The following is a 25828-nucleotide window of genomic DNA, read 5'->3' as shown; positions in this document are numbered from 1 at the left end:
TGTTCTTTCCGTAGTGACGTGAAATTGAATTTGATGCTTCGCTTAAACCTGCGTGAAATGTGGAAGTCACTGGCCCCTATTTGATGAGATAGCGTGTTGTTACGGATCCGTTCTTTTCTTCCTTCCGATCCCTGATTCCAAACAGCGGGATTAAGCTGGTTCCTCGTTTGAATGGATCGGTAAGCGCGCTACTTTTCATCTTCCAACCTTCCATGGAAGATGGAAAGGGAAGAAAGCGAACCTTACGGAGTGCGGATAGCGACCAATCTCCGGAGTTCCTGATCTGTATCTTGGGAAGTTGCAACAAGTAGTGAAGGGATGAAAAGTGGAGTCGACAAGTCGAAGCTCGACTGTATGCGGTAGAAACGCCGCAAAGTGGAATACAAAGACTACAAGATCTTGCTAGATGAAAGGTATATAAACCGGCCAGAATTTATCCAAATCATCCTTCCCAACCCAACAACCCATCTTCTATCCTCCTTTCAAACTCTCCAAACAAAAGAACACTACAATGAAATTCTCATCTTCCTTCGTTGCTCTCGTTCCTTTCATCTGCTCACTCTTTGTCGGTGCAGCACATGGTCTTCCTGGCTACCACCCTGCTGTTTCCTCTCCACCAACAAGCAAGCCAATTTACAGCTATTTTGTCGAAATTGACGTAATCGTTGCTCGCTTATCATCCTGGTCACCACATGACCAATCATCCGATTATGCTGGTGCAGAAAAAGATCTTTTCGAACTTGGCAAATCAATCGATCAAGCAACTCAAGCATTAAAAGTGTACCAAGGTACGATTGATACACATGAAGCTCACAAGATTGATTCTTCTCTCAAATCATGTGCAAAGAATGTTGTTGGTCTCACAACAAACGTCAAAGCTGCTCAAGCCGTATTTGCTCAATTCAGCTACACCACTTTGATCGTTCAAACATTGCAAGCAAGTGCCAATCAATTTTCTGTATTGTTCCCTCTTTTGGAATCACACTCTTCTTCAAGCTCTTTTGCATCTTTTGGTTATTCAATCGGCTCTATCATCTGTCCTATCGGTGAATCGATTGAATACTTGCAACCCAATTCGTGCAATCCTGAAGGTTTGCAATTCTGCAAATCATTGAAAGATAGCAAAGCAGGCCACATTGACACAAAGCCAGCTTGCCAAGTTGTCAAACATGCTGAACCATTCTCTCAATGCAATCAAAGTGCAACAACTTTGTTCAAGTACGGTTATGATAACAAGTGCATCGGTAAACCACAAACACAACCGTGGTGCAATGGAAACGATTCTGGTCATGACTCCAACAAAGGAGGTAACAAACAAAAAGATCACCACCAAGACAAAAAGAAAGTTCCACAACCAAACAATGGCCCTCATATCGAAGATCACGGTCACGGCAAGAACGATGATAAGACTACTGTCAAGCAACCCGAATGGAACAATGGCTCTCAAGGCCAATTTGGCCATGATCAAGGGTATGATTTCGGTAACTCCGGCAGCTCCAGCTCCAGCTCCAGCTCCAGCAGCAGTGGCTCATTCAGCGCATCATTCGGAGTCGATATCAATGTCGTCTTTGGCTATACACCAGCCGAAAACCAATTGTACACGGTTTGCAATCCACCAAAGTGAGGCGGGACTCAAACAACACCATTTCGAAAAAGGGGGCAAAAAAGGTGGTTATCCTCTTTTCACCCAATCACACAAAGTAGACATTCTTTTTGTTGTGGACAATGTGTAGGAAGATTACTGAAGAATGAAGTGAATAAATGAATAGCAAAATCATAATTACACACAGCCCCTGTCTTAAGTTTTCCGTTGTGACTTGATCTCTCGCGCTCCCGACGCGGAATAGAACGGGCCGGTATGCGTAAATGAAGACATACACTTAATACATCCAAGCCACGGGGTTGAGTTGTTCACAGCCTCGAAAGGACTCTTAAGCGCTCTGACTTTCATCATTCCTTCCGAGGGAGGAAGAGACTCGGGCATTTGTAATGCTATAAATACCATTCCTCGGAATTCTTCATTTGAGAAGGGAAGCGGAATGGTATAACGATGCACGGAGCAGCAGCAACAACAAATTTCAATAACGGAATATAAGCGGCTCCAGCTTGTTTTTAAACCTTTTCTCTTCACCCATCAACCCCTGTTCTTTTTCTTCTTTCCAAGTCTTTCAAACAAGATGAAAATCTCTTTCTGCTTTGCTATTCTTCCTTTTCTCTGTATGCTCTTTGTGAGAGCAGCATATTGTCTTCCGGACAATAATTCAGCCAATTCTTCTCCAGCAACAAGTCAGCCTATTTATAGCTACTTTGAGGCGATTGATGCAGTCATTACTCGTTTATCCACTTGGACCCCAAGAGATAATTCATCAGATTTCCCTAACTCCGAAAAGGATCTTTTTCAGTTTGGCCAAGCGATCGATCAAGCAACCCAAGCATTGAAAGCATACAACGGTACGATTGATACGCAAAGTGTGATCAAGATTGATGCTTCCCTGAAATCAAGCGCAAAGAACATTGTCGGAATCACGACCAATGTCAAAGCTGCTAAGGAAGTATTTGTGAAATACAACTACACCACGTTGATCGTACAAGTTTTGCAAGCAGGTGCGAATCAATTCTCCGTTCTGTACCCACTTTTGGAATCACATGTTCCTGCAGCATCTTTTGGTTCTTTAGGTTACTCACTCAGTTGGATCATTTGTTCGATCGGTGATGCAGTTGAATACTTGCAACCACATTCATGCACTCCTCAAGGTTTGGAATTCTGCAAAAAGATGCAAAACAGTCAAGCTGGCTCTATCGATACCAAACCTGCTTGTCAAGTAGTCAAAACTCCCGATTCATTCTCTCAATGCAGCCAAAGTTCAACAAATATGTTCAAATATGGCTATGAGAACCAATGCATCGGCAAGCCACAAACAGAACCATGGTGCAGCGGTAACGAAACAAAGACTGACTCTGACGATCAAAGCTCTGACAGCAGCAGCTCAATCACCGTTTTCGTTGAAGTTGACATCAGCGTAGTCTTTGGATACACACCAGCTGAAAACCAGCTGTACACCGTTTGCAATCCACCAAAGTGAGGCGGGACTCAAACCTTAAGACACAAGGTTTTGGTAAAAGGGCACAAAGGAAGCAGTCCTCTTCTGGCCCAATCACCCAGAAAAGTGGGCATCCTTTTGTTGCAGCATTGTGTCAAAATTCACTGCAGAATGAATGAATGAACAATAAATCACAACAATACACAGCCCTTGAAGTTGATTTAGATGCCTTTAAACTTTTCCGCTGTGCCTTGATTCCTCGGCTCCGGTCGTGGAACGTTGAGTCAAAAGTTTTATGTACCCTAACCCTACCTTCCATGGACGGGGTAAGAACGCCATGAGAGGGTAAAGATGAGAACCATTCCTCGGGAATTCTCCTGTTGCTGGAAGGGAAGGGAATGATATCAAAATTCGTCGAGAAACACTACGAACAGTGGTTACTACATAAGGTATATAAACGGGTCACAACTCATTTCATCAACACCCCATTCTCTATCTTCTTTCCAACCCTCTCAAGAACCCTCTCAAGAACAAGATGAGATTCAACTCCTGCTTTGCTCTTCTTTCTTTTATCTACTTACTCTTTGTGGGGGCAGCCTATTGTATTCCAAGGAGTGGTGGTCATCCAGCCATTTCTTCTCCACCAACAAATAATCCGATCTTGGGCTTTTTCGTCGAGATTGATGTAATCATCGGTCGTCTTTCGACTTGGATTCCAACGGACAGTTCAACCGATTTTCCTGGCGCTGAAAAAGATCTTTTCCAGCTTGGCCAAGCCATCGATCAAGCAACACAAGCATTAAAGGTATACGAAGGTACGATAGATGTGGAAGCTGCTGTCAAGATTGGAGCTTCACTTAAAGCGAGTGCAAAGGCTGTTGTTGGAATCGCGGCCCATGTCAAAGTTGCAAAAGACATACTCGAAGTGTATGGTTATACAACTTTGATTGTTCAAGTCTTACAAGCAAGTGCGAATCAATTTTCTGTGTTGTATCCTCTGTTGGAAGCACACATTTCCGCAGATGTTTTCGTTTCTTTGGGTCATTCGCTCGGCTTGATCATTTGTTCGATCGGTGATGCAATTGAACATTTGCATCCTCACTCCTGCACGCCACATGGTTTGAAATTCTGCAAGAAATTGAAACACAGTCAAGCAGGCTCAATTGATGCCAAGCTTGCTTTGGGAGTAGTCGTGACTCTCGATTCGTTCTCTCAATGCAACCAAAGTTCAACAAAGATGCTCAAGTATGGTTATGAGAACAAATGTATCGGCAAGCCACAAACAGAACCATGGTGCAGCGGTAACGAAGCAAGCAGCAGCTCAATTGACGTACTCTTGGAGGCTGGCATCGGCTTAATCTTTGGATACACACCAGCTGATGACCAGTTGTACACCGTTTCCAATCCTCCAAAGTGAGCGATGTTGCAAGATTGGATCCAACAGCCTGTTGAATCCTCTTTATCTCAATACATGTACTAGACAACTTTTGACAACATTCTGTTGCTGCAATTTGATTGAATATGCATGAATGAATAATACGGAATTATACAACTTTACACTGACTCTGTCGTCGGATATGAGCATATTAACATTGATCCGTTGTGCGTTTGATCCATGGAATCCTGGCACGCAAGGAAGCGGGCCGATATGTGTTTATTAAGTCATACTCTTACCAATACTTAAAGGGGTAACACCGCCTCCTCTTTCGATTCTTTACACCTACCACCCTATCTACAAAATGAAGGTAACACTCTTCTTAGCGATTTTCATGCTGATGCTGATGAGCATTGCTAATGCAAACAATCATGCAAGTGCAACATGTCCAATTCCACAAACAAATACGCCCATTCCAGCGTATTTCAAGGAGATGAACAAAATCTTGAAGCTCTTATCCGTTTTTGAGCCTTATTCTGATGCAAGACCTGCGAATGCTACATTTGAACGTTCAGCAAAAAGGTTGTTTAGACTTGGCAGGACTATGGATCAAGCAAGTCAAGTATTGATGCAACAAAACGGCGACCTTGACAAATCAAGCGTTGAGAAGATTGACAATTCGCTCAAATTGAGTGTTCAATACGTCGTGAATATTACCAAATTGGTAGAATATGGAAAGCCGTTATCGGATAAGTACAACTATACAGCAGAGAATGTCCAGATCATTCAAGGCGTTACAAGTCAATATTCAACGCTATTCAAAGCTTTGATTGCACATGTGCCACATTGTGCAGCTTATTCATCAATCACACTTTCGTTTGCCAAGATTATTTGTGCTTTGGTAGAAGCGATGGAATACCTACAACCGGGTGCATTTGCAAAAGGCGGAAAAGAATTTTGCGATCAGCTTCCAACCAACAAAAATCCGCCAAACCCAGAAGAAATTGAATGTATCTTCACTCCTCCCGCTGCGTTTACTCAATGCGGTAATAGCACAACTGCTATGTTCAAGTATGGCACAGATAACAATCTTATGGGTAAACCACAATCGTCCGAATGGTGTCCTTCGAACGGCAATCCGTCAACGTGCACTTATCATCCAAGCTGTGCGTTTTCACAGTCATCCGCTTGGTGATCGTTAGAGGGATTTTGTCATTTAGCGGACTTTGACGGTTCATTAAACTTTAGCATCTATTTTCCTTGTCCTTCTCACACGGTCAAGTGGACTTTGATAGTTGACTGTAATCCGCTAATGCATGTCATTCTCACCTTCATGTTCTGAAAAGAGTTGTAAGTATTCTAGTTCTTCTTCTTCTTAAGTTGCGCCGAACAAAAGGGGTTCTTCCTCTCCCTTAATTCCATACCAGTAGCATCTTCTGTGATACGTCTTGAGAATCGTCAACGGAACCGTATGTCAAACAATTCGGACTTTCTAAAGAGAACGTTGAAAGGCGAAATGAAGTCTGACTTTCCTTCTCTTTTTCCAGTCGCGGAAGTGCGCCAACGCGGTGGCCGTTCGGCGTCGTTATCAGACAAAACGTAATAAACTTCTCCAACATTGTTTGTACTGTCAAATTGCCAAGAAAACAATGGCGTCAAAGCAAACTTCAAACTCACACAGAGAATCGCATTCTTAATTCCATTACACTAGTGACAAACGGATGACACTTATCGCGATGACAATTTTTCTTCATACTACTGCATTCTGGCGTCGGAGGGGCTGAAAATGTTTTAGCATACCGAATTACGCTCGCCAATTGATCCTCATTTGCGCCCGATTTATATTGGAGTAGCATGTCTACCTTCCGATATCGAAATCGAGTAAGCTAAAGATGGTTCTAGTCTATATAAAGCGATAATTTTTCAACAAGCATACCCCCATCCTTGAGCAAGCTTGATTGCCTTCCCAATTCCCTCTCAACATTTTCCCTTTGCACCATGAGATTCTTCCATTTTCTCGCGCTTACTTTGATAAGCCTTTCTGTCTTGCTTGGATCATCAAAAGCATGCGATCAATGCGACGTTACAGCTGCACAAAATGCTGGTGTTCCAACAGACAAGCATGTCTATGTGTACTTCAAAGAGATGGCAATGATTATCAAACAATTGGCAAATGCACAATCTTCTGCAAACATTCAAGGTCCTCCCGATTTTAGTCAAGCTGAAAAAGGTTTGTTCGCTTTAGGTAAAGTCATCGATCAAGCAACGCAAGTGTTACAGGTTTATCAAGGTACATTGGACTCTAATAATGCGCATCATATCGACAAATACCTTGCTTGGTCAGCAAAAGACGTTGTCAAAATTACAACAATGATCAAATATGCCAAACCGTATTCCGATCAACAAGGTTATACGGGCGTGATCGTTCACATCTTACAAGGCATCACTTCTCAAATTTCAATTTTGTTCCAATTGTTGGAAATGCATATGCCACCGTCTTCTTACGCATCGTCAAGCTATAGCATCAGTGTCTTTATTTGTGCAATGGCAGATGCGATCGAATACCTTCAACCAAATTCATGCACTTCTCAAGGTAAACAATTCTGTGCAAACATCTCAAGACAAAGTTCAAGCTCATGTGGTACAACATCATACAGAAAGAAATGTTCAAGCGTTGTCAAGGTTCCCAATTCATTCAAACAATGCGGTAATAGTGCAGCGGCCATGTATGAATACGGTTACAAGAACAAATGTTTGGGCTCGAAGCACCATAAGAGTAAGTGGTGCTCTGGCAAGAAGAAGGTCTACAAGCATCCAAAGGTTTCTGATTATTCGTCCAAGAGTTCTTCTTCCAGCTCAAGCTCAAGCTCTACATCAACAACAACAACAACGAGCTCCAGTTCAACTCAATACACTTTCTCTTACTCTGCTTGCTTTACCTACACTCCTTCTGCGAGTGATTGGTATTGCTCAGGCCCTTCTTATTGAGATCTTCATTTTGTCTAGTGATTCTTCTTCTTGCTTTTTTCCTTCATAGTCTTTATCCCCTCATGACTGATACCTCTTCACAGAACAGTACTACTTGGTAGATCTGAATCAATGATATCCATTTACTCCCTCTTAATGATGGTGGTTTGGTCGTTTACCCCGCGTTATTATTTGATGTATTCTGTGCCGGCAATTTTACCCGCGTAAGGCCCGGATAGCCGATGCATATACTGTAAGCGTGTAAAGGGTGCATTTCTTCTTCCTATCTTCCACAATCACAATCAACAAACATGTCAAAGGCCGAGCAATTACCAGATTTAAGTCATCGAACACTCTTCGATATGAGTGGAAAGGTGATCGTGGTGACAGGAGGTGGAACAGGTTTAGGGTACATGATGTCAACTGCATTCGTTCAAAGTGGTTGTGAAAGAATATACATTTGTTCAAGAAAGATGAAAAATTTGGAAAAAGCGGCAAATTCATTAAATGCGATTCGAAAAGGCGTTTGTATTCCGTTGGAAGCTGATCTTACAGATGCAAAAGGATGTAAAGAACTAGGAGAAGAAATTGCAAAACGTGAGAATAAGATTCACGTTTTGGTAAACAATAGTGGAGTAGCATGGGCAGCGCCAATGGAGAAATTCGATGAACAAAAAGGGTGGGACAGAGTGATGGCTGTTAATGTCAAAAGCGTATTCTACCTCACAGTTGCTTTGTTGCCTTTACTCAAAAAGGATGCGAACATTGATAACCCAGCAAGTGTGATCAACATCTCTTCCATGTATGCAACTTTACCTTTCCCAAATATGCCTTCTTCGGCAATCGGAACGGGAGGCTGGAGTTACTTGGCATCAAAAGCTGCCGTCAGTCATCTAACAAGAACAATGGCAGCAAGCTTAAAGCCATCTCACGTTAACGTCGCCGCTATAGCACCCGGTTACTTCCCTAGTTTGATGACAAAACATGGTGATGGCAGTATCTACGATCGATCCCAGCCTGCCGGGAGGCAGGGAACACCACCCGACATTGCAGGTCCAGCTCTCCTTCTAGCCGGAAGAGGTGGTGCACATCTGAGTGGAATCATCTTGGGCACAGATGGTGGAATTCTATCACAAAACTTCAAAGCTCTTCCTAAAGAGATCTCTGATTATTGGCTACCGGAAGGATGGAAAACGCAAGAAGACGTTCGACCGGGTCAAAGCAAGCTTTAAATGTGTAAAAATACAGTATTACGATCAGTGTCTCTAAAGTACAATTGCAGTGTGTAAAGATTTTATCCCATCCTGGGATTCTTGATGTGTTTAGCCCAAAAGTTCTTCTTGCCATCAGTCTTGGCCTCTTTGATACCGAGCATATGCATGATCAAATTAAAGATCTCAACATTGCGAAAAGATTCTATGTGTTTTGCTGATGTTGCTTGAATAGAAGGTCCCCTTGCTAGGAAGAAAGCGTGCATGTCTGGATGTGTTGCATCGTATCCATGATTTCCACGAGGACCATAATCGAAATTAAAGCTCGCCATCTCTTGATGTGTAGTGACGCTCCAACCAACTTCAGGTATTACCCACAAATTTGCCACCCTTTTCTCTACCAAATCAGTCATTGTCCAATTCCACCTCTTTACCAATTCCTGTCGATCAACGACATCGAATCCGTGTCGGCCTTCTCTCTTCATCTTTTCACTTGCTGCCGCCAATTTACGCCTTGCCTCTTCTTCGTCCGCACTATTCCTAAACCGTAAACCTGCGTTCGGCCACCCATCTTGCGTTACGATCTTGCCTAGCAAATCTCTACCGAGAATTTCATCTAAATAAACGAGTTTTTCGTTAGAGGTGAACGTCATCCCATGATCACTAACGATGACCACATTGACGATCGAAGAAGCATTACGTTCTGCAATACTGGTAAGGATTTGATGAATATATCCATCAACTCTTCTCAAAGCAGTTGCCACCTCTACCAATTGTGGATCTGGGCCAAGATTGTGCGTTGCAGTATCGACATCAGGTGCATATGCACAAATAAATTGCGGTCTCTTTTCCGTGTCCAAGTCTAACCATTGCATGATTTGATCATGTCTTCTTTCAACAGACCAATCTTTTTCGTATTTCTGAAAATATGTACTGGTAATATTGTTGTGTGTGATCGGAGGTCCGGGCCACATCAGATTAGCCGTTTGCAATCCTTTGTTCACCAAATATTCCCAAAGTGGACTGCCGTGCCACCAGCTTGCGTCCCAAGACCGATTTGGGTCTGTGTAGTAGAATGAAGAGTTCTTGCCTATTCTTCCATTCTTTTCGCGAATTCTATGGAAGTCATTTGCGATGATCCCATGTGAAGAGGGTTGCAAGCCTGTTTGTAAGGTCCAATGGTTTGGAAATGTTAAGCTGGGCGAAGCTGGCAGCATATAATCAGATGTAAGGACGCCGACTGACTGATAATCTTGCGAGAAGTACCTTCCCTGAGACAATGCTTGTAGGACTGGCGTGTGTCCTGATTCTAAATATGCTGGTTTGAATCCATCAAGGGATAACAGAATCACTGTTGGAGACCAAGCATGTGTTCCATTTGATAAGAATGAATCATTGGCATTAGGCTGGAAATATGGCAATCGAAGCAGAAGGGACAATATCAAACTGGTGATTGCTGCAAATGTTGCTTCCCTTATACGACCAAGTCCGGCCAACATTCTTGCAATCCCTAGTGAGGGTATCAAAGAGAAGTGAATCCCGATTATATGAATCTTCTGTGCTCCCGCTTCACATAATGATACTCAGGCGTTTAAGCCGCCTTCACTTTTAAAATAGCGCCCAAATCTCATGCACGGACGCGGGGGTACAAACGAAGTTCTCATCATTCCATCTTGCTCTTGACAACAACACCTTCTGACTCCTTCAGAGAGCGCTGTGCGCTTCAAACATGGCTTACGGACAAGTTGAACAAGGTATTTCACCTTTGATATCGCTCTTGCGAATCATCTTTTCACAGGCCGATTTAATAATCTCATTAGCCGGACCGACGGAAGCTGAAAGGGATCGTAAAATAACATTTTATGATGAAATCGTTCCAATATCGATACGACTGCGTATTCCCGCATCAAATCGTACACTACCCGCACCATCAGATGACTCTCTGCCAAACTTTAACATACCTTTGACGGTACCCGATGCAAATGATGACGAATACGATGAAGGAGAAGAATATGGACAGAGAAGTCAAAAGCCTCCCTTGCTTCTAGCCCTTCTTCTGTCTTTCTTGCGAGTCAATGTAGAAGCAGCTTATGTCCCGCCTAGACTGCAAAGAAGTGCAACAAACATATTCTCACATGCCGAAACGGAATCATCGTCAAGCACGCAATTAATCGCATCAGTTGCGGAAGATGATACAGCATATCAATCTGTCAGACTTCAGGGGCTCGATGCAAATATGGAGGCAACTCGAATGTTCTCTTCGACGTGGATGGGAAATGCTATCCCACCAAAGTCAAACATCAAAAAGCCTTCTTCGGGAAAAGGTAAAGAGGCATTCGCCGCGCAAGCTGAACGGGGAAGAGGAGCAAATGTTACGTTCACACGACAAGGGGATGAGGAATATTGGACAGTAGAATGGCAATGTCAAATGCCTGTCATCTTCTTACGTTCTCGTCATCCTAATCCTGCAATTGTGGTCAATTCAGAAGTAGTATTGCAGCTGCAAGCATCAAAATTGAGCTCTTTGGCGCCATCATTAGTACCCGTTGCTCGAACTACGGCACCAGAGGCACTCTTCCTTCATGACCTTCTCAGTCCGCTTTCTGAAGGTCCATCATATCCCGATGAGTCACACACCGAGCGAGCAGCAAGAGCTGATGCCAGTCTGGCAAAGCTGCCGCTAGGTAAACTTCCAAGTTCTGTACTTGGTAGCAAATTAGTCACGCCTGCTCGAGGAGCAAAAGATGTTGGTAAATTGATTGAGGAAAAGCTGCAACTAGCAAATGGCGATATGGGCGATGCAGAGGAATACAACAGCCTCAAACAGGGTAGGAGAGATTTGACAGATGAAGGCCTGATGAATATAGGCGAAAACGATGGAATAAATGAAGACCCCGGTTTAGGCGAAGATTTGATGGTGGTAAAGCGAAGCGCAAGAAAGGCATTAGACGTACGAAGTGCGGTACAGGTGCGAATGCGGACAACAAACATCGCAGGAGTAGGCGAAGGTTTTGGCCAGAATACTTCAAGCGATGGCGACAATGGTATTTTACCCACCCTTGTACTTTGCGTAGAAATCGAGAATCCAGCAAATAGCGGTATCAGGTTCCGGATGGACGATATAAGCGTTCAGGCTACCTTACCCAGTGAAGTACAAAGCGGTGGAAATCTGCATCCTTCCGCAAGGATTCATGTTGAAGCGAACCAGATTGGAGAAGCAGTCAAAAGCATGGTGATAGGGCAAGGTAGTCAACATAATCTGCTTTATCGAGTCGACTTCTCTTTGCCGTATATGGATGGCTCGTTAAGTACGAGCGATCTGGACCCAGTGGCTTTGGCAGCTGAAACGCAGCGAACGATCACGATCGAGTTATTTGGACATCCGGTCTTATTGCAGAAAGTGATCGCAAATGGCGTTGTATCCTCCGAAGATTTCTCGCCTGCTGAGAGCTTTACGTCGACATGGTCTTGCACTCTAGATTTTGCAACACAGATTCAATCACTCATCCTACAGGAAAGAATAGCGGAAGGAGCAGGTGGATTTACCCTGGGTCCGAGAACGGTTGACCTTTCAGGCAGCTACGATACGCTTTACGAAGAGCCGACTCCGGAACCAGTCAAGCCAAAGGAAACGAAAAACACACCGACGCCATTGCCGATTGCTTTGGCACAAAAACGAATGGCATCTGCACAAGGGTCGCCAAAGACGCCTCTTCCCAGATCAAGTTCTATGATAAACAATTCGATTCAAAGTGCACCCATTCGACCTTCGATATCGCGTGCTACTACTGATACCCGTACACCTTCTACAAGTGTAGGAACAGTCACACTGAGAGACTCACCTTCGATTCATAGGCCGAATCTACGAAGCGCAACGGGTGGAACAAATGTTTCCGACTCATTTGTTCCATTACAACAACGAGCACCAGACTTGGAACAATCATTAGTTGAGAGAGGAAGAGGATCCTTGAATTACCTTCGTAAGGACAGTCAAATTGCTGCAATGCCATCTAGCATGGTTGGACCTAGTCTCTTGGCAAGAGCAAGACGAAACCGCCAGGCATCTTTGCTCGCTAGTGGTAATTATGGCAAGTATGATAATATGGAACCAAACCGCTCAACGAGCGGCGCACGCCGAAGTACTTTATTGAGTCATGCTCCTTATTATACTTCTGGCACGCAATCTAAACCGTTCATCCGACATGGACGCTTGGAATCATCCTCCTTGCATATCAAGAACGCTCTTTCTGGCAGCCAAAATTTCGATCCAAGTGCTTTACCAATCTTTCCTTTAGGAAGCAAAGCAAATTGGTCAAGATTGCCAACTTTGGTACAACAATCTGGCAAAGAACAAGGACTGTTGATCGAAATCAAGGCCTTGTATGAAAGCCCAATCGGTGATGAGGATGATTCAAAGAAAGAATTGGACGTTCAAGTGCAAATTGACAATCGATCTGATTTCACACGAACAGTCTTGTTACAGTGGAACAGAAACGCATTCGTCAACAAAGACGGAACAGCATCAAAAATGACATTCTTACCCGATGATGATGCAGCACAAGTTGGTCCCATCCCGCCCGGTCAAGCCGAATTGGTGGTTCTGCGTATTTCAACCTTATCACTGGTGAAGGACCAAGGATTCGTCATTCCGCCTCTCATGCTTACAGACGTAGAATCCGGTATGCAACAGACATTGATCTGCGTGCAAAACATCGTACATACCGCAAGTTGAACAAAAGATAATGTATTATATTATGTGAAATGCTATAATCTATCACGCATGTACAATGGACGGCTATTCTTCCATCTTACTTTGTTGACGAGCTTGTCGCCTCTCCAAACGGAAAGCCTCAATTTGAGCTTTGAGATCCGTTGCTGGAAGTACTTCTTCCAATTTCAAAGGTGCTCTATTGAATGGATCTGTTGGATCTGACAATAAATGACTCTTGATCGTAGAACGATCCAAGATTGCCTTACTAGAAGGTAGTGTGACAGGATCGGTCATCAAAGTGGCCATCAATGGATCCAAAAATTCATCTGGAATTTCTCCAAGTTCTTCATCTTCTTCTGCTTCTTCTTGACGTACTTTTTCAACTTGTTCAACCATCGTTTTAATCACGTCCAATTCAGGTCCACCATACAACATATACTTGTATGCAATCCTGATCGCCTTCTCAAACGTTGCTTGTCGATAACTTCTTCCGTCAGCCGAAATAGCTTTGACAAATTCTGGTCTTTTTGCCAGATTCATATACACTCTTAAAATCTTTTTGAGTAATTCACGAGGATGGAAACCGACCTTCTTTGGATCTTTCACCTTTAATTCTTGACATTTCTCTCCTACCATCAAATCCAAGTTGAAATCTAACATACTGGCTAAACGTCCAACGATCTCACTCTGCATAAAGGCATCCTTCGTCCTTCCTTCCTCGCCAGTAAAGTCGATCAGTCTTTCCATGAATTCATTTCCGAATTCAAGCATGCTCCTGATCTGTCCTTCCAACCCGCGAGCGTGGCCTTCCACTTCGCTCCTTTCTTCGGCTGTACGTTGTGCGAATGCTTGGCTATCTATTTCGACCTGCTTATTGCGCAATTCAACCAACTTTTCCAAAGCATCATCAAGCAAGAACGTCACATCGTTCAACAGACGATTGACAAAGACAGCAAAACGATCATCATCAGCACTGGCTACCGAATTCAATCGTTCCTTGTGTTTTGCATTGTTCCAAACCGTTTTGAAGATTCGCGATAGATGGTAACGAATGTTGAATTTGTCATAGAATTGCGTGTGCGACCCTGTGGATTCGGCCTCGATCCAGAAAGACATCAAAGCTGGTACAAGATGTTCCAAAGCAAGAGGATGGAAGTTGATCAAATCTCCAACCACACCCGAACTTGCTTGACCGAAAGGAAGAACGTTATAGAAAAGGATCTCCACAAGCTTCGCCTTCAAGAAAGGGTTCGTGATGAACCATCCTGAACTCAAGAATGTCGTACAGAACGTAACCAGATCCTTCTTTGCTGGTTCTGTCAAAGCGTTGGGTTTGTACCGACCAAAGAATAGCAAGACCTCGCAAACATCCTCAAAGATGTGTTCAGGGAGCATTCGGAATAAGACTGGAACATCTTTGCTTAATGGAAGCTTGACCGTTGTATGAGGGTGGTTTCCACCGTTATCCGCAACACGTACGAGCCAGGTCATAATAAAGCTGACCAAAATCACAAGTCGATTTACGAAATCGTCATCGAGCAATTGAACTTCAGTAGCAAGAAGCTCAGACTCCATTCTTGTGACCTCGGCCTGTGCACGTTTTAAGAATACTTCGTATTGCATAGCTTGTGGTGAAGAGCTCCATGAAGCTCGATCTTGTTCGACCTCCTTCACGCGCTTCTTAAGTCTTCGCATTTCCTCTGCTTTTTCGTTCAGAGATCGGATAGCTTTGCATGGGCCAAGGTTGAGAAGTCGTAAACCGATGAAGTAGCATTCTGTGATGAAGTTTGGCGGTGTGGTAGAGGCAGAAGCTTCTTCGGCCCACTTTTTCGCTTCTGGCTCACTCGCATTCAATCTTGTCAAGTCGTCCACTTGGAAACGCTTTTGCCGCCTTAGATATTCTGCATCGATCCGGTCAATCTTTGAGTAATTCAGATCCATGAACGGCTCACAGAAGCGCATCACTAGTTCGAACAGATTCACCATAAAGCTATCGGACGACACCTCTTTCGACCGCACTCGCATCGCTCCTCTCTTTTTGTTCAGCTCACAAGCTGTACCCCAGTATGCAAGAACGGCTTCTCGACTTTCAGCGCCGCCAGATCGAATGAGGTTGTTGAAGAGCTTAAAGTGAAGTCCATGTATAGTTGTCAAAGTAGATCGCAGAGTAGTCTGAGATCCATACATAGTCGCTTTCGCGGAAGGATCTCCAAAGAAGTCTCGACATATCGCAGGTGACGAATCAGCGAAGGAGGACAAACGCAAAATCGGTCCAAGAACACTGTTTCGCTCAAAAGATGGCCCATTGAGATTGGCAGGATTGAAATTATCGAGCTTCGTTATGCTTACTGCGATTGGTTTGATATTCGAGCAATCCAAGAATGCATTTACGTATGTCGTCCATTCCATCGACCCTAGGTGAATTCCTTCCCCGCCTTGCGTTGGGTTATTCTGGTTTGTAGGAGCTGCATTTGCGCCACCTGCTGCGTTTGCGCCACCACCTGGTTGCTGACCTAAAAGATGAGCCAAGACTGCACGTACATCGCCAGCTGCTGCAGCAGCATTCAAAGCCTCGTTGTTTCCACCAGGTCCTCCATTTGAAGTCGATGGTGTTGGCTGATTGAGTGAGGTTGTCGTACCATCATCTGGACCCTGCAGCACCTGCCTTCCGATCTCAGAAAGTGCAGGTCCAACGATATCCTCCAAGCCCTCTCCATCGAAACGTTTTGCCAATTCAGATAATACGTCAGGCAATTCGTGTGCTGCAAAAACGGCCCATCGATTATCGTCCCCGTCTGAGAGGCTCGAGACTTGTGTCGGTGTAGAAGCGTATGGGTCAGCAGTCGAAGCTAAACTTCCCGATCCTTGTCGTAGTAGAGAGGGAACCAGGCACAAAGGCGAGACAGTTTTCTGTCTCAATTGTGATGACGAAGGTTTTGACGCATTGGCAAACATGTCCGGCGTCATGATCACCAAGCCAAGATAGGATATGATCAGCACTCTAGTCTCATCGAGTGTGATTTGCGCTTTAGGTGCGTCCTCTGAAGATAGTGATTTCCGGATAAGTCCTTGTTGTGACCTACTCCGTTTCCAAGCGCCTGCCAAATAGTCGAATGATGTCTGTCCCTTAGGTAGATTTGCCAGTACAGATAGTTTATCATTGTCCTCCGTCATTGTTTCGGAAGGATCCAAAGATAGTCTAGCGATTAAGACTCTATCGGCTATTTCGCCAGTAATTGGAGGTAGTGTCCCTTTGTTCTCTTCTTTCAATTCTTCTGCTAATTCTTTTAGGTACACTCTCTTCCATTGACTTGACTCTGCTATCGATCTATCCAACGTAACATTAAAGATCGTTGCAGTGGCTGATGATATCCAATCAGCCAAAGATGTCGTCATTTTGGGCCCTTTGTTGTTTGAAAGAAAGGATGATGGTGTTCACGCATTGAGAAAAAGCTTCGCAATCCTCAAGTAAAATGAAAATGACCGTGCGTGTGTGCTTGAGTGTGTGTAGGCGCCAACGCTTGTCATCATTCTACGATTGAGTGGAGTTGCGTACGTAAGCAGGTTTTCCCAATTAACACTTGTGAACGCGTCTTTTGTGTTGTTTGTTGTTGTTAATTTTATGCGCTAAAAGCAACTGTGCAACTCTACTGCACCGCCATCAAGAAGTTGTGACAGTGAGGTACTCATCATCAGAACGGTCACCATCTCTTCATCTTGCAATCGATTAACGATGGCATATAAACGGGCATCCGTCTTAGCAGGACTGCCTGACGCAGATCGAGAATGGGAAGACGTTCAAGCAAAAACATTCTGCAAGTGGTTGAATACAAAATTGGAATCTCGCGATCTACCACCGATGAGATCTCTTACGACTGATCTTTCAGATGGTGTTCGTTTGATCGAATTGATGGAAATAATGGGAGATACAAGTTTGGGCAGATATTACAAAAATCCAAGAATGCGTGTTCAACAAGCCGAAAACGTGAATAAAGCATTGGACTTTATCAAAAGCAGAGGTGTGATCTTGACCAATGTTGGTGCAGAGGACATTGTTGATGGAAACCTCAAGTTGATTCTGGGAATGATTTGGACTTTGATTCTGCGTTTCACAATCGCAGATATCAGCGAAGAAGGTGTCAATGCAAAAGAAGGTCTATTGCTCTGGTGTCAACGCAAGACGGCGCCGTACAAGGAAGTAGATGTCAAGGACTTTACCTATTCTTGGCAATCTGGATTGGCATTCTGCGCTTTAATTCATCGTCATAGGCCTGATTTGCTCAACTATGACTCTCTCGACAAAACAGACAAGCATGCTTGCACACGAACCGCATTTGATGTCGCACAGCAGCATCTTGGAATTCCACAATTGTTAGACGTTGAAGATCTTTGCGATGTCAAAAAGCCGGACGAAAGAAGTGTGATGACGTACGTTGCGCAATATTTCCACGCTTTCAGTAGTATGGAACAAGCTGAAGTTGTCAGTAGACGAGTGGCAAAATTTGCAGATGTGATGCAAAGTGCATGGATGATGCAAAATGACTATGAAAGGAGAGCGAAGGAATTGTTGCATGCTATGATCGAAGTACAAAACGCATGGACAGCAGCAGCATTTGCAGGAACATATGCCGATGCAAGATTACAGCTCAAGAGCTTCAACGAATACAAGGCTGGCTCAAAGAGAATCTGGGTACAAGAGAGAACGGATTTGGGGGCACTACTGAGCAATATTCAGACGAAGTTGAAGACTTACCATCTACGTGAGTGGCTGCCTCTCGAAGGCTTACGTCAAGGCGATTTGGATTCGGCGTGGGCCCTATTGGCCAAATCGGAAGCATCAAGAAGTAGAAGGATCAATGCAGAGATCAGAAACGCCAAAGATTCACTTCGAGTTAGATTTGCCAACCTAGCCAATGCATTTGAACAAAATCTGCGTAACATCACAACCGAAATCGTTAGCCTGAGTGGTGATTTGTCAGAGCAGCTGGTGAATGTGCAAAAATCACAAAGCGAATTGATCCCATTACAGAACGACTTGTTGCTAGAATTACGGGAGACAGACAGAGAGTGTCAAGAGGCCAATGTGGAAGAAAATGATCATACAGTGTATACGCTTGATGATTTGATCTTTGAGTTGGAATTGGTGACAACAAGTGTGGCCAAAAAGCTAGCATTCATCGAAAACCAAATCGTTTCAAGACAACATACCAATCTTACACCGGCGCAATTGGAGGAATTCGAAAGTACATTTCGATACTTTGACAAGGATGCATCAAACACGCTCACCGTACCAGAATTGGGTGCAGCGTTGGCTAGTCTGGGTATCATTTATGCCGACGAAGATGTGGAAGTGATTCATTATCAGCTAGAACAAAACTTTGGATCGGTATCGTATGATGCTTTCTTGACTTTCCTACGTGAGATTTCAGAAGATTCTACCAGTCCTGATCAATTGATCGAAGCCTTTCAAGGTCTTGCATCTGACAAGCCCTATGTTACCGAGTTGGATCTGCGAATGGCTCTCTTGCCTCAAGGATCGATCGATTACCTTGTTCAAGCAATGCCTGCTGCGCAGGTTGATGGCTTACAAGAGACTGCATACGATTATGAGCGATACTTGGGCAACTTGTTCATGTAGATTCTTTTGATTGGATGCTATGCTGGACAATAGCAAAATCATGCACGCACTCGCGATCACCTCAATCTTCACTTTATCAATGTATTAATTCAAGTCTTAGACGATTCTTTCTTCTTTTTGAAAATTTGTACAATATGAAAATATTTGGAAAAAATAGCAATCTATCAATGAATGCAGTTTGCTGTGCTTATTGGAATTCGCTAATGCTGCGACCATGACCATCAGCTCCTGCCTGTTTGCGAGCTGACAAGATCAAGTCGATTACGTCTTCCACGCCATCTCCATGCTTGACACTTGTGAAGATTGTTGGGCCTGCATCACGCATCTTTGCAGCATCTCTCTTCATCACGTCAAGAGAAGCACCGACATATGGTGCCAGATCGATTTTATTGATGACAAGAATGTCAGATTGCGAAATACCTGGACCTCCCTTTCTTGGCACTTTATCACCACCCGAAACATCGATCACATAAACGTGTAAATCGGCCAATTCAGAACTATAAGAAGCTGCAAGATTATCACCACCACTTTCGACGAACAACATTTCACATGCATATTTTGCTTGAAGTTTTTCTAATGCTTCCAAATTTGATGAAATATCTTCGCGAATTGCAGCATGTGGACAACCTCCTGTCTCGATTGCTTGAACACGATCGGAAGGTGTCAGTGCACTATTGCGAATCAAAAATTCTTGATCTTCTCGTGTAAAGATATCGTTCGTCACAACGCCAAGATTATACTTTGTTCGTAAACGTTGACAAAGGCTCAAGAGCAAAGCAGTCTTTCCTGATCCAACAGGACCTCCGATTCCAATGGTAAATGCTCTTTCTTTCCAATCTCTTGTTGAATAATTTGGTACATCTCTTTCAGCAAATTTACCAGCGTTTTCCATGATTTCATGTGTATGTCCATGTTCGTTTGCTGGCGTTGAATGGGAGTGAGAGTGTTCTGCTCCTCCATCGTGTGAATGAGCATGTTGTGCAGCATTGGTCGTAGTTTGACCAGGTGCAAGTTGAAAATCGCAGACTTGATTAGACATTGTATCGAATGGTAGTGATGATGAGGAAGATGATTGATGCTTTTCTATATGCATGCATGCACAGCAAATCAAGGCACATAAGCCAAGGAAACTTTATTTACACAAAAAGAACCGTGCGAGAATAAGAAGAAAATAAAGAGCACACATTCATTTAGCGTGCTCTTCTTCCTTCACAACCATACAAAAATGTCTTCTCAAGTAGATGTACAAGATGGAGCAGACGCTTCTAAGCTGTTGCATGACTTCAAACTCGTACGAGTGCTCAACGAAGATGCGAGAAGCAAAAGTGCAATCTTGCTTGGCAACTTTCCCACTGGCGAAGCTGGTTCAGAACAAGCAATCGTGATTATGGAAAAGACGCATTTCTCCAATTCGTTCTATGAAAACTTGTCGACCGATGCTGACAAAAGCTCAAGCTTGTCCAATTTCAAAAGTCTTGGATCAAATGATGTATATCATTGGGTTCTCGGTTGGATGGCCACGCCAAACACTGCTTCAAGCGATGTGGACGCACACGTCAAATTGACAATCATTCGTCCAGCAACGGAAGCACACATTCTCAAGTATACAGAGCAAGAAAAGTTCATGGTAACAGAGACACCAGAGACGTATGCTGGGATCGTTGAACCTTGGATCAAGAATCAGCCTGTCGAACGCATTCAATGGGTATACAACATCCTCGAGAAGAAAAAAGAAGCCGACACGATCTTGTTTGAACGTCAAGGTAGCTCAGATGGATTCATCATCTTGCCTGATTTGAAATGGGATCAAAAGACATTGTCCTCTTTGTATCTCGTTGCTATCGTTCATGACCGCTCGCTTCGTTCTATGCGAGACTTGAAGAAGGAACACATTCCACTTTTACGTTCAATCATGCAAGAAGGTCAACGTGTCGCAAAGGAGAAATTTGGGCTTGGCAAGGGCGAGAGTGAAAGCGCTGGACTGAGCAAAGTTCGCTGCTTCCTTCACTATCAACCGACATACTACCATCTACATGTCCACTTGCTCTCTTCCGATTACACTTCTCACCCTGGCGCTCTGGTTGGACAAGCACATCTCTTGGATGATGTGATTGATCTGTTGGAAATGGGCGTTGATTTCACAAAGCGTACGTTGACGTACTCCTTGGGTAGTCGTAGCCCATTGCTTGCTCTGTTGCAAGAACAAACTAGTCACCGTCCAACAAAGGTTGCCAAACTCACAGAATAAGAAACAACTCCTTTTCACACCAATTATGCATTATAGATATACCCTATAATTTACCTCAACTCAGAGGTTTATTGTTGCACAACAATCATGTATTATAGATACCCTATAATTTCACCTCACAACTGAGGTTTTTTGTATACTATGTACAATAATGAATAGCATTTATTCATCACCATCCTCCGTGTCGTAAATCTAAAGCACCCAAAACGATAAGTGAAACACCTAAAGGTAAAATACCAGCCAAGACAATGATATCTTGATAGATTCTCCTTCCTCTTGTTCTTCGTTGCAATTCACGTTCTTTTCTCGCGAGCAATATCCGCGTTGCTTCATCTGTTTCTTGTGTACTATGATGAATGGATGTATTACCGTTTCGTCTTCCGTTTGCTCTGCCATTCATATCTTCTTCGTTTCGCGATGATGGTATTTCATCATGCTCTGAAGCTTGAGCTAGACTATGTCGGAACGCACTCGGGGAAGGTCCTTCATCGGCATCGTCCCCATCTTGATCATCCAACAGCGGTTGACGTTCAGCAGAATCGAGAGATCCGTTCTGTGGTGCTCTACTTCCTCTGCGCCATTTGTTGACTGCAAGCACACTTTGCGGTCCCAAAAACCAAGCAGATGCTTGACGTGCCATATCTGCGGCAAAAGGTGGCAAGATCGCTCTTGGTTGACGAATGTGAAACAAAATAATCCAAACAAACGCCGGTAACACAAATCCAACACCCGCTCCCATCAATCCTAAAACTTCTTGTGCTCGAGTGAAATTTGCTTGAACAGCTGCATCATCCGGATCGTTCTTTTGACCTTTGCGTAAATGTATTCCTCCAACACCACTCCAATATGCTGTCACTGCCGTCATTGCCCATAGCAAAACACCTGCTAAAGCATCTTTTGCAGGCTTGGTCCACTTTTTGCCCAACAAGGACTTCTTCCTTCGCTGTGACGCATTTGGCGTGGTTCCCACTGTTCCTAGACCACTGGACGTACTAGCAGAAATCGTACGATCGGCATCGTTCTCATCTGTATCCTGATCACCAGGCCGTTTGGAGGTTCTGAAAGGGTTCAAATTGAACAAGAACAATAATCTTGACCAAGCCGAACGAACAGTGACTAGACAGAGTGCCAAATGTGAAATCAGAATTGCCATAAACAGGATTCGGGCCAAGTTGAGGTTATCAGTCAACGGCAGAGTCGTGAACAAATTCGGATGAACTTCAACACCCAATCGTTTTCCCATCCCTTGCGTTCCGACACCTATTCCGAATCCAATTGCCAGTGCAATTGCAGCTACTGTTTGTGCTGCTTGTGCACCTAAGAATGCTTTCACATTGCTGCCCGACATTCCCGTCCTTCGTAAACTTCGATTATGTGCAATGATCTGTAACGGAGAAGCACTGAGACTCAATAGCGGCAAGAGTGAAAAAGGCGCCCAAACTGAAGGAGAATGAAGCGGATTCATCTCTGGTGACTTTATTGGGAAATGCGGTTCGCTTGTAGGCGGCTGTTGGTATACGTATGCCAATAGGATAGCAAGGATGCAAGGATAAAAGAGCACAGCCAGCGTTGTTGAGAGACGGATAAGATTTCTCTTTGCCAACGGATAAATGACGAGAGGTGTAGTGATGAGCCCTCCTATTACGATTGTGACAAACAGTCGGTTGTGAAGCGGTATACCTCGAGGCGAGTAGTGGAAGAGTACTTGGAGTAGTAGGTCCGCAAGAGCGAAATAAGCCACAACTGCTGTACCCGTAGCATAGCATGCCAGAAGCAAACCAGAGATTGCTCTACCGATATTGCCTTTCCATCTGGTGTTCCTTCCAAAGCTGGCCGCAGTGATTGCTTCGATATTTGCACCTCCAACATACCGACCAAGGACGACCCAAAGACCACCACCTGCTCCCGCTAAAGCTGCCACAACCACTAAACCGACAATACCCAAAGTGATTCCTGTCCGATCAAAGAATGCCGGCATACTCAGCAAGACTGCAGGATTTAGACTTGCACTGAATAGATTCGCAGTCACATGTGGAGCCGAAAGACTTGCTTGTGCTGATGGACTTTTAGTGATCTTTACCAGCCATGATCGTAGAATAGAGGAAGTCGGTCGCAGAGAGTTGAGGTAAGATCGATCATCGGCGTTGCTTCTTAGACGCGGTAGTCGTGGTCTTCCATTGCTATTTCTTCCAGTCCTTCGTGCTGTTTGCTGATCTTCTTCATCATCACTCTCATCCCAAGCTGTATGTCCAACATTGATTGTCGTTAAAGGTTCTTCATCATCATAATCGTCATCGTCATCATCTTCATTCCCATCTCTGCCATCAATCATTTGTACATCAGTCGTAGTACCATTGTTCAAACCACGAACTGTGGTTGAACCCTCCTCATCACCTTCATCATCGTCAATGTGTAAAACTGTTCTCTGTAGTAAAATCTGTGATCGAACAGAACCTGGTGGACTGCGTTGTGCTAGCAATTGTGTATCTTGAGGTTCTACTGTACTCCGCCTCAGAGCACCATCCGCATCTGCCATTGAAGCAGAATGAGGAGGAGGAGCAGACATTTGATGTGATAGGAGAGAAGTGCAAGATATGGAAGTTGTGAATGAAAGGTGTACTGCGCTTTTAGAGAGAAGGGGTGAACGTGTGGTGAGCCGCGGATCTACATTATTACTCCACACAGGCGGCAATGCTTTAGCGCTTATGCATTAATGAAAAGAAATGTTGAGATTAAGGTACACGTCATTCCCAAACAATCATGTTCCCATCAAGGATAGGTTCATCAAAGAGCGGTTCATCATCATCTGGTACACCAAGTAGAAAGTGTCAAAAATGCTTACAAGAAGGACATGCAACGTTTGAATGCAAAAACACAAGAGCATATACCAGCAGGCCTACCAGAAGTAAAGCATTCATCGATCCGAAAACGCAAAAGAAACTGCGTGAACAGACGCAGAACATACGTGTACCAGATGAATTAGTCAAAACTAAGCAAGAATCTGAGAAAGGCAAGGCGAAAGCTGCAGATGTGAGACAAAGTGAGAAGGAGCGTGATCGACATACTAGAAGTCGTAAGAGGAGAAGGTCACCTTCCGTGTCATCGTATTCAAGTAGCAGTTACACCTCTTCAAGCTACAGCTCACGATCCGATTCTAGATCAAGGTCCAGGTCACTAAGCCCGCGGAGAGACTCAAAGAAGACAAATCGGCGTTCTATGTCCCCACGAGCTCGGTCTATTTCGAGGTCTCGATCGCGGTCAAATTCGCCGCGCTCTAATTCCCATTCGAATACGTCATCGATAACAGGATCGAGGCCAAGATCACGGAGCAGATCGTTATCTCACTCTAGGTCGATAACACGTTCCTTATCTCGGTCTATGTCACCCGTCGTAATCGCTCAAAAAAGATCATGAGAGCATATGTTTACTCATTCAGCTTTATAATCATGACAATGAGACCTACAGCAGGGATATGCAAACGTATGATACAAAGTATGCCTTGACTTTCAAAAAGCTAAACTTGGGTCCAGCCCGGACGGTGACAATGTTACCAAGCGGAAGGACACGGGGACAGGAAGAATGCGAAACCATATAGACAGATAAGAGAAATAATATTTGAGAGAGAAAAGATCCTGCTCCTTGTTTTGATTGAGTGAGGAACTTGCTTTGCGTTACAATCACACTAACATTGATTTGAGTGATCCTGCCAACTTTTTCAAGATTGGCTTTTGCCTTTCAGCTTCTTGCCATGTTGCTTGAAAGATCTTGCTTGCGTCATCGCGTAAAGCGCTTCGTAATTTCCATGCAGCTTCACAATCATACTTTTGTTTCGAAAGTATGGCCAGTGATGTGCTGGATGAAGAAGAAGTGGTGGTGCTGCAATTCAAAGAAAAGCATTCCGAAGAAACACTTTGTTCTGAACCTGTACTTGAACGTGAAAGCGAATTTAACGAGCTTACCGAAGAATCCAAATCTTCCAATGTGTGATGCATTGAAGATGATTGAACGGAATGTTCACCTTCTTCTTCAACGGAATGAAAGCTGAAAAGAGGTGAAGCTTGAAAGGTTGTGATTGGTGAATCACAATGTGTACTTGCTTCTGAACTTGAACCTTCGTTTGCATTGTCATTGTCTGCCATGACGAGAAAGGTTAATTGCGGTAATGCATTCTTCGGATCGTTTGTGATCAGACTATGCTTTCTTCCGCGATTTGCTCTTACAGGTGGAGTAATGATTCGTTCGTCTGATGTTGAAGCTTCAGTGTTGGTGTAGACATTCTTCTGGCCGTTGACAGAATCTTCCAAACCGTTGGTGGTATTGCTGAGCATGACTTCTCACCTATTCTTGCTATCGATCTTGTTCGAGACTGATGATGGTGAATGCAATGAAGTGAAAGAAGTGCTCAACCTTGAAAGCAAGAGTAGTTGCTGGGGAGCACAAAGGATCGATTGCGAGGGAAAAGACGATTGAAATTATATGTTACGCATATAAATGAAAATGCGTATTGCATTTTGACTCATACGCAGCTTTTTTTTTCTGCCTGCTCAGCCTTTTGCTGTGTTTTGTATCTACTCTTTCCATTCCATCAAGCCGCGGTACATTCAATTCCTAATCACTCGGGCAAAATACTGTGTGCA

At 43.9% G+C, this 25828-nt stretch overlaps 12 protein-coding genes across 12 annotated transcripts; 7 read left to right on the top strand and 5 right to left on the bottom strand.

The window, feature by feature from the left end:
* Window positions 1-511: 511 nt before the first annotated feature.
* Window positions 512-4458, top strand: FA14DRAFT_182568 (uncharacterized protein; the record flags this gene model as incomplete). Its single annotated transcript, XM_025501220.1, has 3 exons — window positions 512-1620; window positions 2234-3079; window positions 3654-4458. The coding sequence occupies 3 exons, from the start codon at window positions 512-514 to the stop codon at window positions 4456-4458; spliced, it is 2760 nt and encodes a 919-aa protein (XP_025352078.1).
* Window positions 4459-4780: 322 nt separating this feature from the next.
* On the top strand, window positions 4781-5611 carry FA14DRAFT_158587 (uncharacterized protein; the record flags this gene model as incomplete). The annotated part of the gene is made up of 1 exon (XM_025497977.1): window positions 4781-5611. One exon carries the CDS (start codon window positions 4781-4783, stop codon window positions 5609-5611), a length of 831 nt encoding a protein of 276 aa, XP_025352077.1.
* Window positions 5612-6414: 803 nt separating this feature from the next.
* Window positions 6415-7404, top strand: FA14DRAFT_158586 (uncharacterized protein; the record flags this gene model as incomplete). The annotated part of the gene is made up of 1 exon (XM_025497976.1): window positions 6415-7404. One exon carries the CDS (start codon window positions 6415-6417, stop codon window positions 7402-7404), a length of 990 nt encoding a protein of 329 aa, XP_025352076.1.
* A 270-nt stretch (window positions 7405-7674) lies between these two features.
* Window positions 7675-8646, top strand: FA14DRAFT_92968 (NAD(P)-binding protein). Its single transcript, XM_025503084.1, has one exon. It carries the CDS (start codon window positions 7695-7697, stop codon window positions 8613-8615), a length of 921 nt encoding a protein of 306 aa, XP_025352075.1. The 5' UTR covers window positions 7675-7694; the 3' UTR covers window positions 8616-8646.
* On the bottom strand, window positions 8647-10108 carry FA14DRAFT_92967 (Phosphodiest-domain-containing protein). Its single transcript, XM_025503083.1, has one exon. It carries the CDS (start codon window positions 10091-10093, stop codon window positions 8678-8680), a length of 1416 nt encoding a protein of 471 aa, XP_025352074.1. The 5' UTR covers window positions 10094-10108; the 3' UTR covers window positions 8647-8677.
* Window positions 10109-10323: 215 nt separating this feature from the next.
* On the top strand, window positions 10324-13326 carry FA14DRAFT_158583 (uncharacterized protein; the record flags this gene model as incomplete). Its single annotated transcript, XM_025497975.1, has 1 exon — window positions 10324-13326. The coding sequence occupies one exon, from the start codon at window positions 10324-10326 to the stop codon at window positions 13324-13326; it is 3003 nt and encodes a 1000-aa protein (XP_025352073.1).
* Window positions 13258-16737, bottom strand: FA14DRAFT_169263 (uncharacterized protein). The gene has a single exon (XM_025500194.1). The coding sequence runs from the start codon at window positions 16699-16701 to the stop codon at window positions 13390-13392; it is 3312 nt and encodes a 1103-aa protein (XP_025352072.1). The 5' UTR covers window positions 16702-16737; the 3' UTR covers window positions 13258-13389.
* Window positions 16738-17038: 301 nt separating this feature from the next.
* Window positions 17039-18943, top strand: FA14DRAFT_151224 (uncharacterized protein; the record flags this gene model as incomplete). Its single annotated transcript, XM_025497467.1, has 1 exon — window positions 17039-18943. The coding sequence occupies one exon, from the start codon at window positions 17039-17041 to the stop codon at window positions 18941-18943; it is 1905 nt and encodes a 634-aa protein (XP_025352071.1).
* Window positions 18944-19007: 64 nt separating this feature from the next.
* On the bottom strand, window positions 19008-19999 carry FA14DRAFT_162663 (urease accessory protein UreG). Its single transcript, XM_025499714.1, has one exon. The coding sequence runs from the start codon at window positions 19980-19982 to the stop codon at window positions 19131-19133; it is 852 nt and encodes a 283-aa protein (XP_025352070.1). The 5' UTR covers window positions 19983-19999; the 3' UTR covers window positions 19008-19130.
* A 169-nt stretch (window positions 20000-20168) lies between these two features.
* On the top strand, window positions 20169-21191 carry FA14DRAFT_151219 (scavenger mRNA decapping enzyme; the record flags this gene model as incomplete). Its single annotated transcript, XM_025497466.1, has 1 exon — window positions 20169-21191. The coding sequence occupies one exon, from the start codon at window positions 20169-20171 to the stop codon at window positions 21189-21191; it is 1023 nt and encodes a 340-aa protein (XP_025352069.1).
* A 32-nt stretch (window positions 21192-21223) lies between these two features.
* On the bottom strand, window positions 21224-23809 carry FA14DRAFT_162662 (uncharacterized protein). The gene has a single exon (XM_025499713.1). It carries the CDS (start codon window positions 23755-23757, stop codon window positions 21361-21363), a length of 2397 nt encoding a protein of 798 aa, XP_025352068.1. The 5' UTR covers window positions 23758-23809; the 3' UTR covers window positions 21224-21360.
* An 873-nt stretch (window positions 23810-24682) lies between these two features.
* FA14DRAFT_92944 (uncharacterized protein) lies at window positions 24683-25661 on the bottom strand. Its single transcript, XM_025503082.1, has one exon. The coding sequence runs from the start codon at window positions 25517-25519 to the stop codon at window positions 24869-24871; it is 651 nt and encodes a 216-aa protein (XP_025352067.1). The 5' UTR covers window positions 25520-25661; the 3' UTR covers window positions 24683-24868.
* Window positions 25662-25828: the final 167 nt, after the last annotated feature.

The sequence above is a fragment of the Meira miltonrushii genome, assembly GCF_003144205.1.
Source record: "Meira miltonrushii strain MCA 3882 unplaced genomic scaffold FA14scaffold_6, whole genome shotgun sequence".
NCBI lineage: Eukaryota > Fungi > Basidiomycota > Exobasidiomycetes > Exobasidiales > Brachybasidiaceae > Meira > Meira miltonrushii.
The sequence above is the reverse complement of the archived record's forward strand: the minus strand, read 5'-3'. Positions and strand labels throughout refer to the sequence as shown.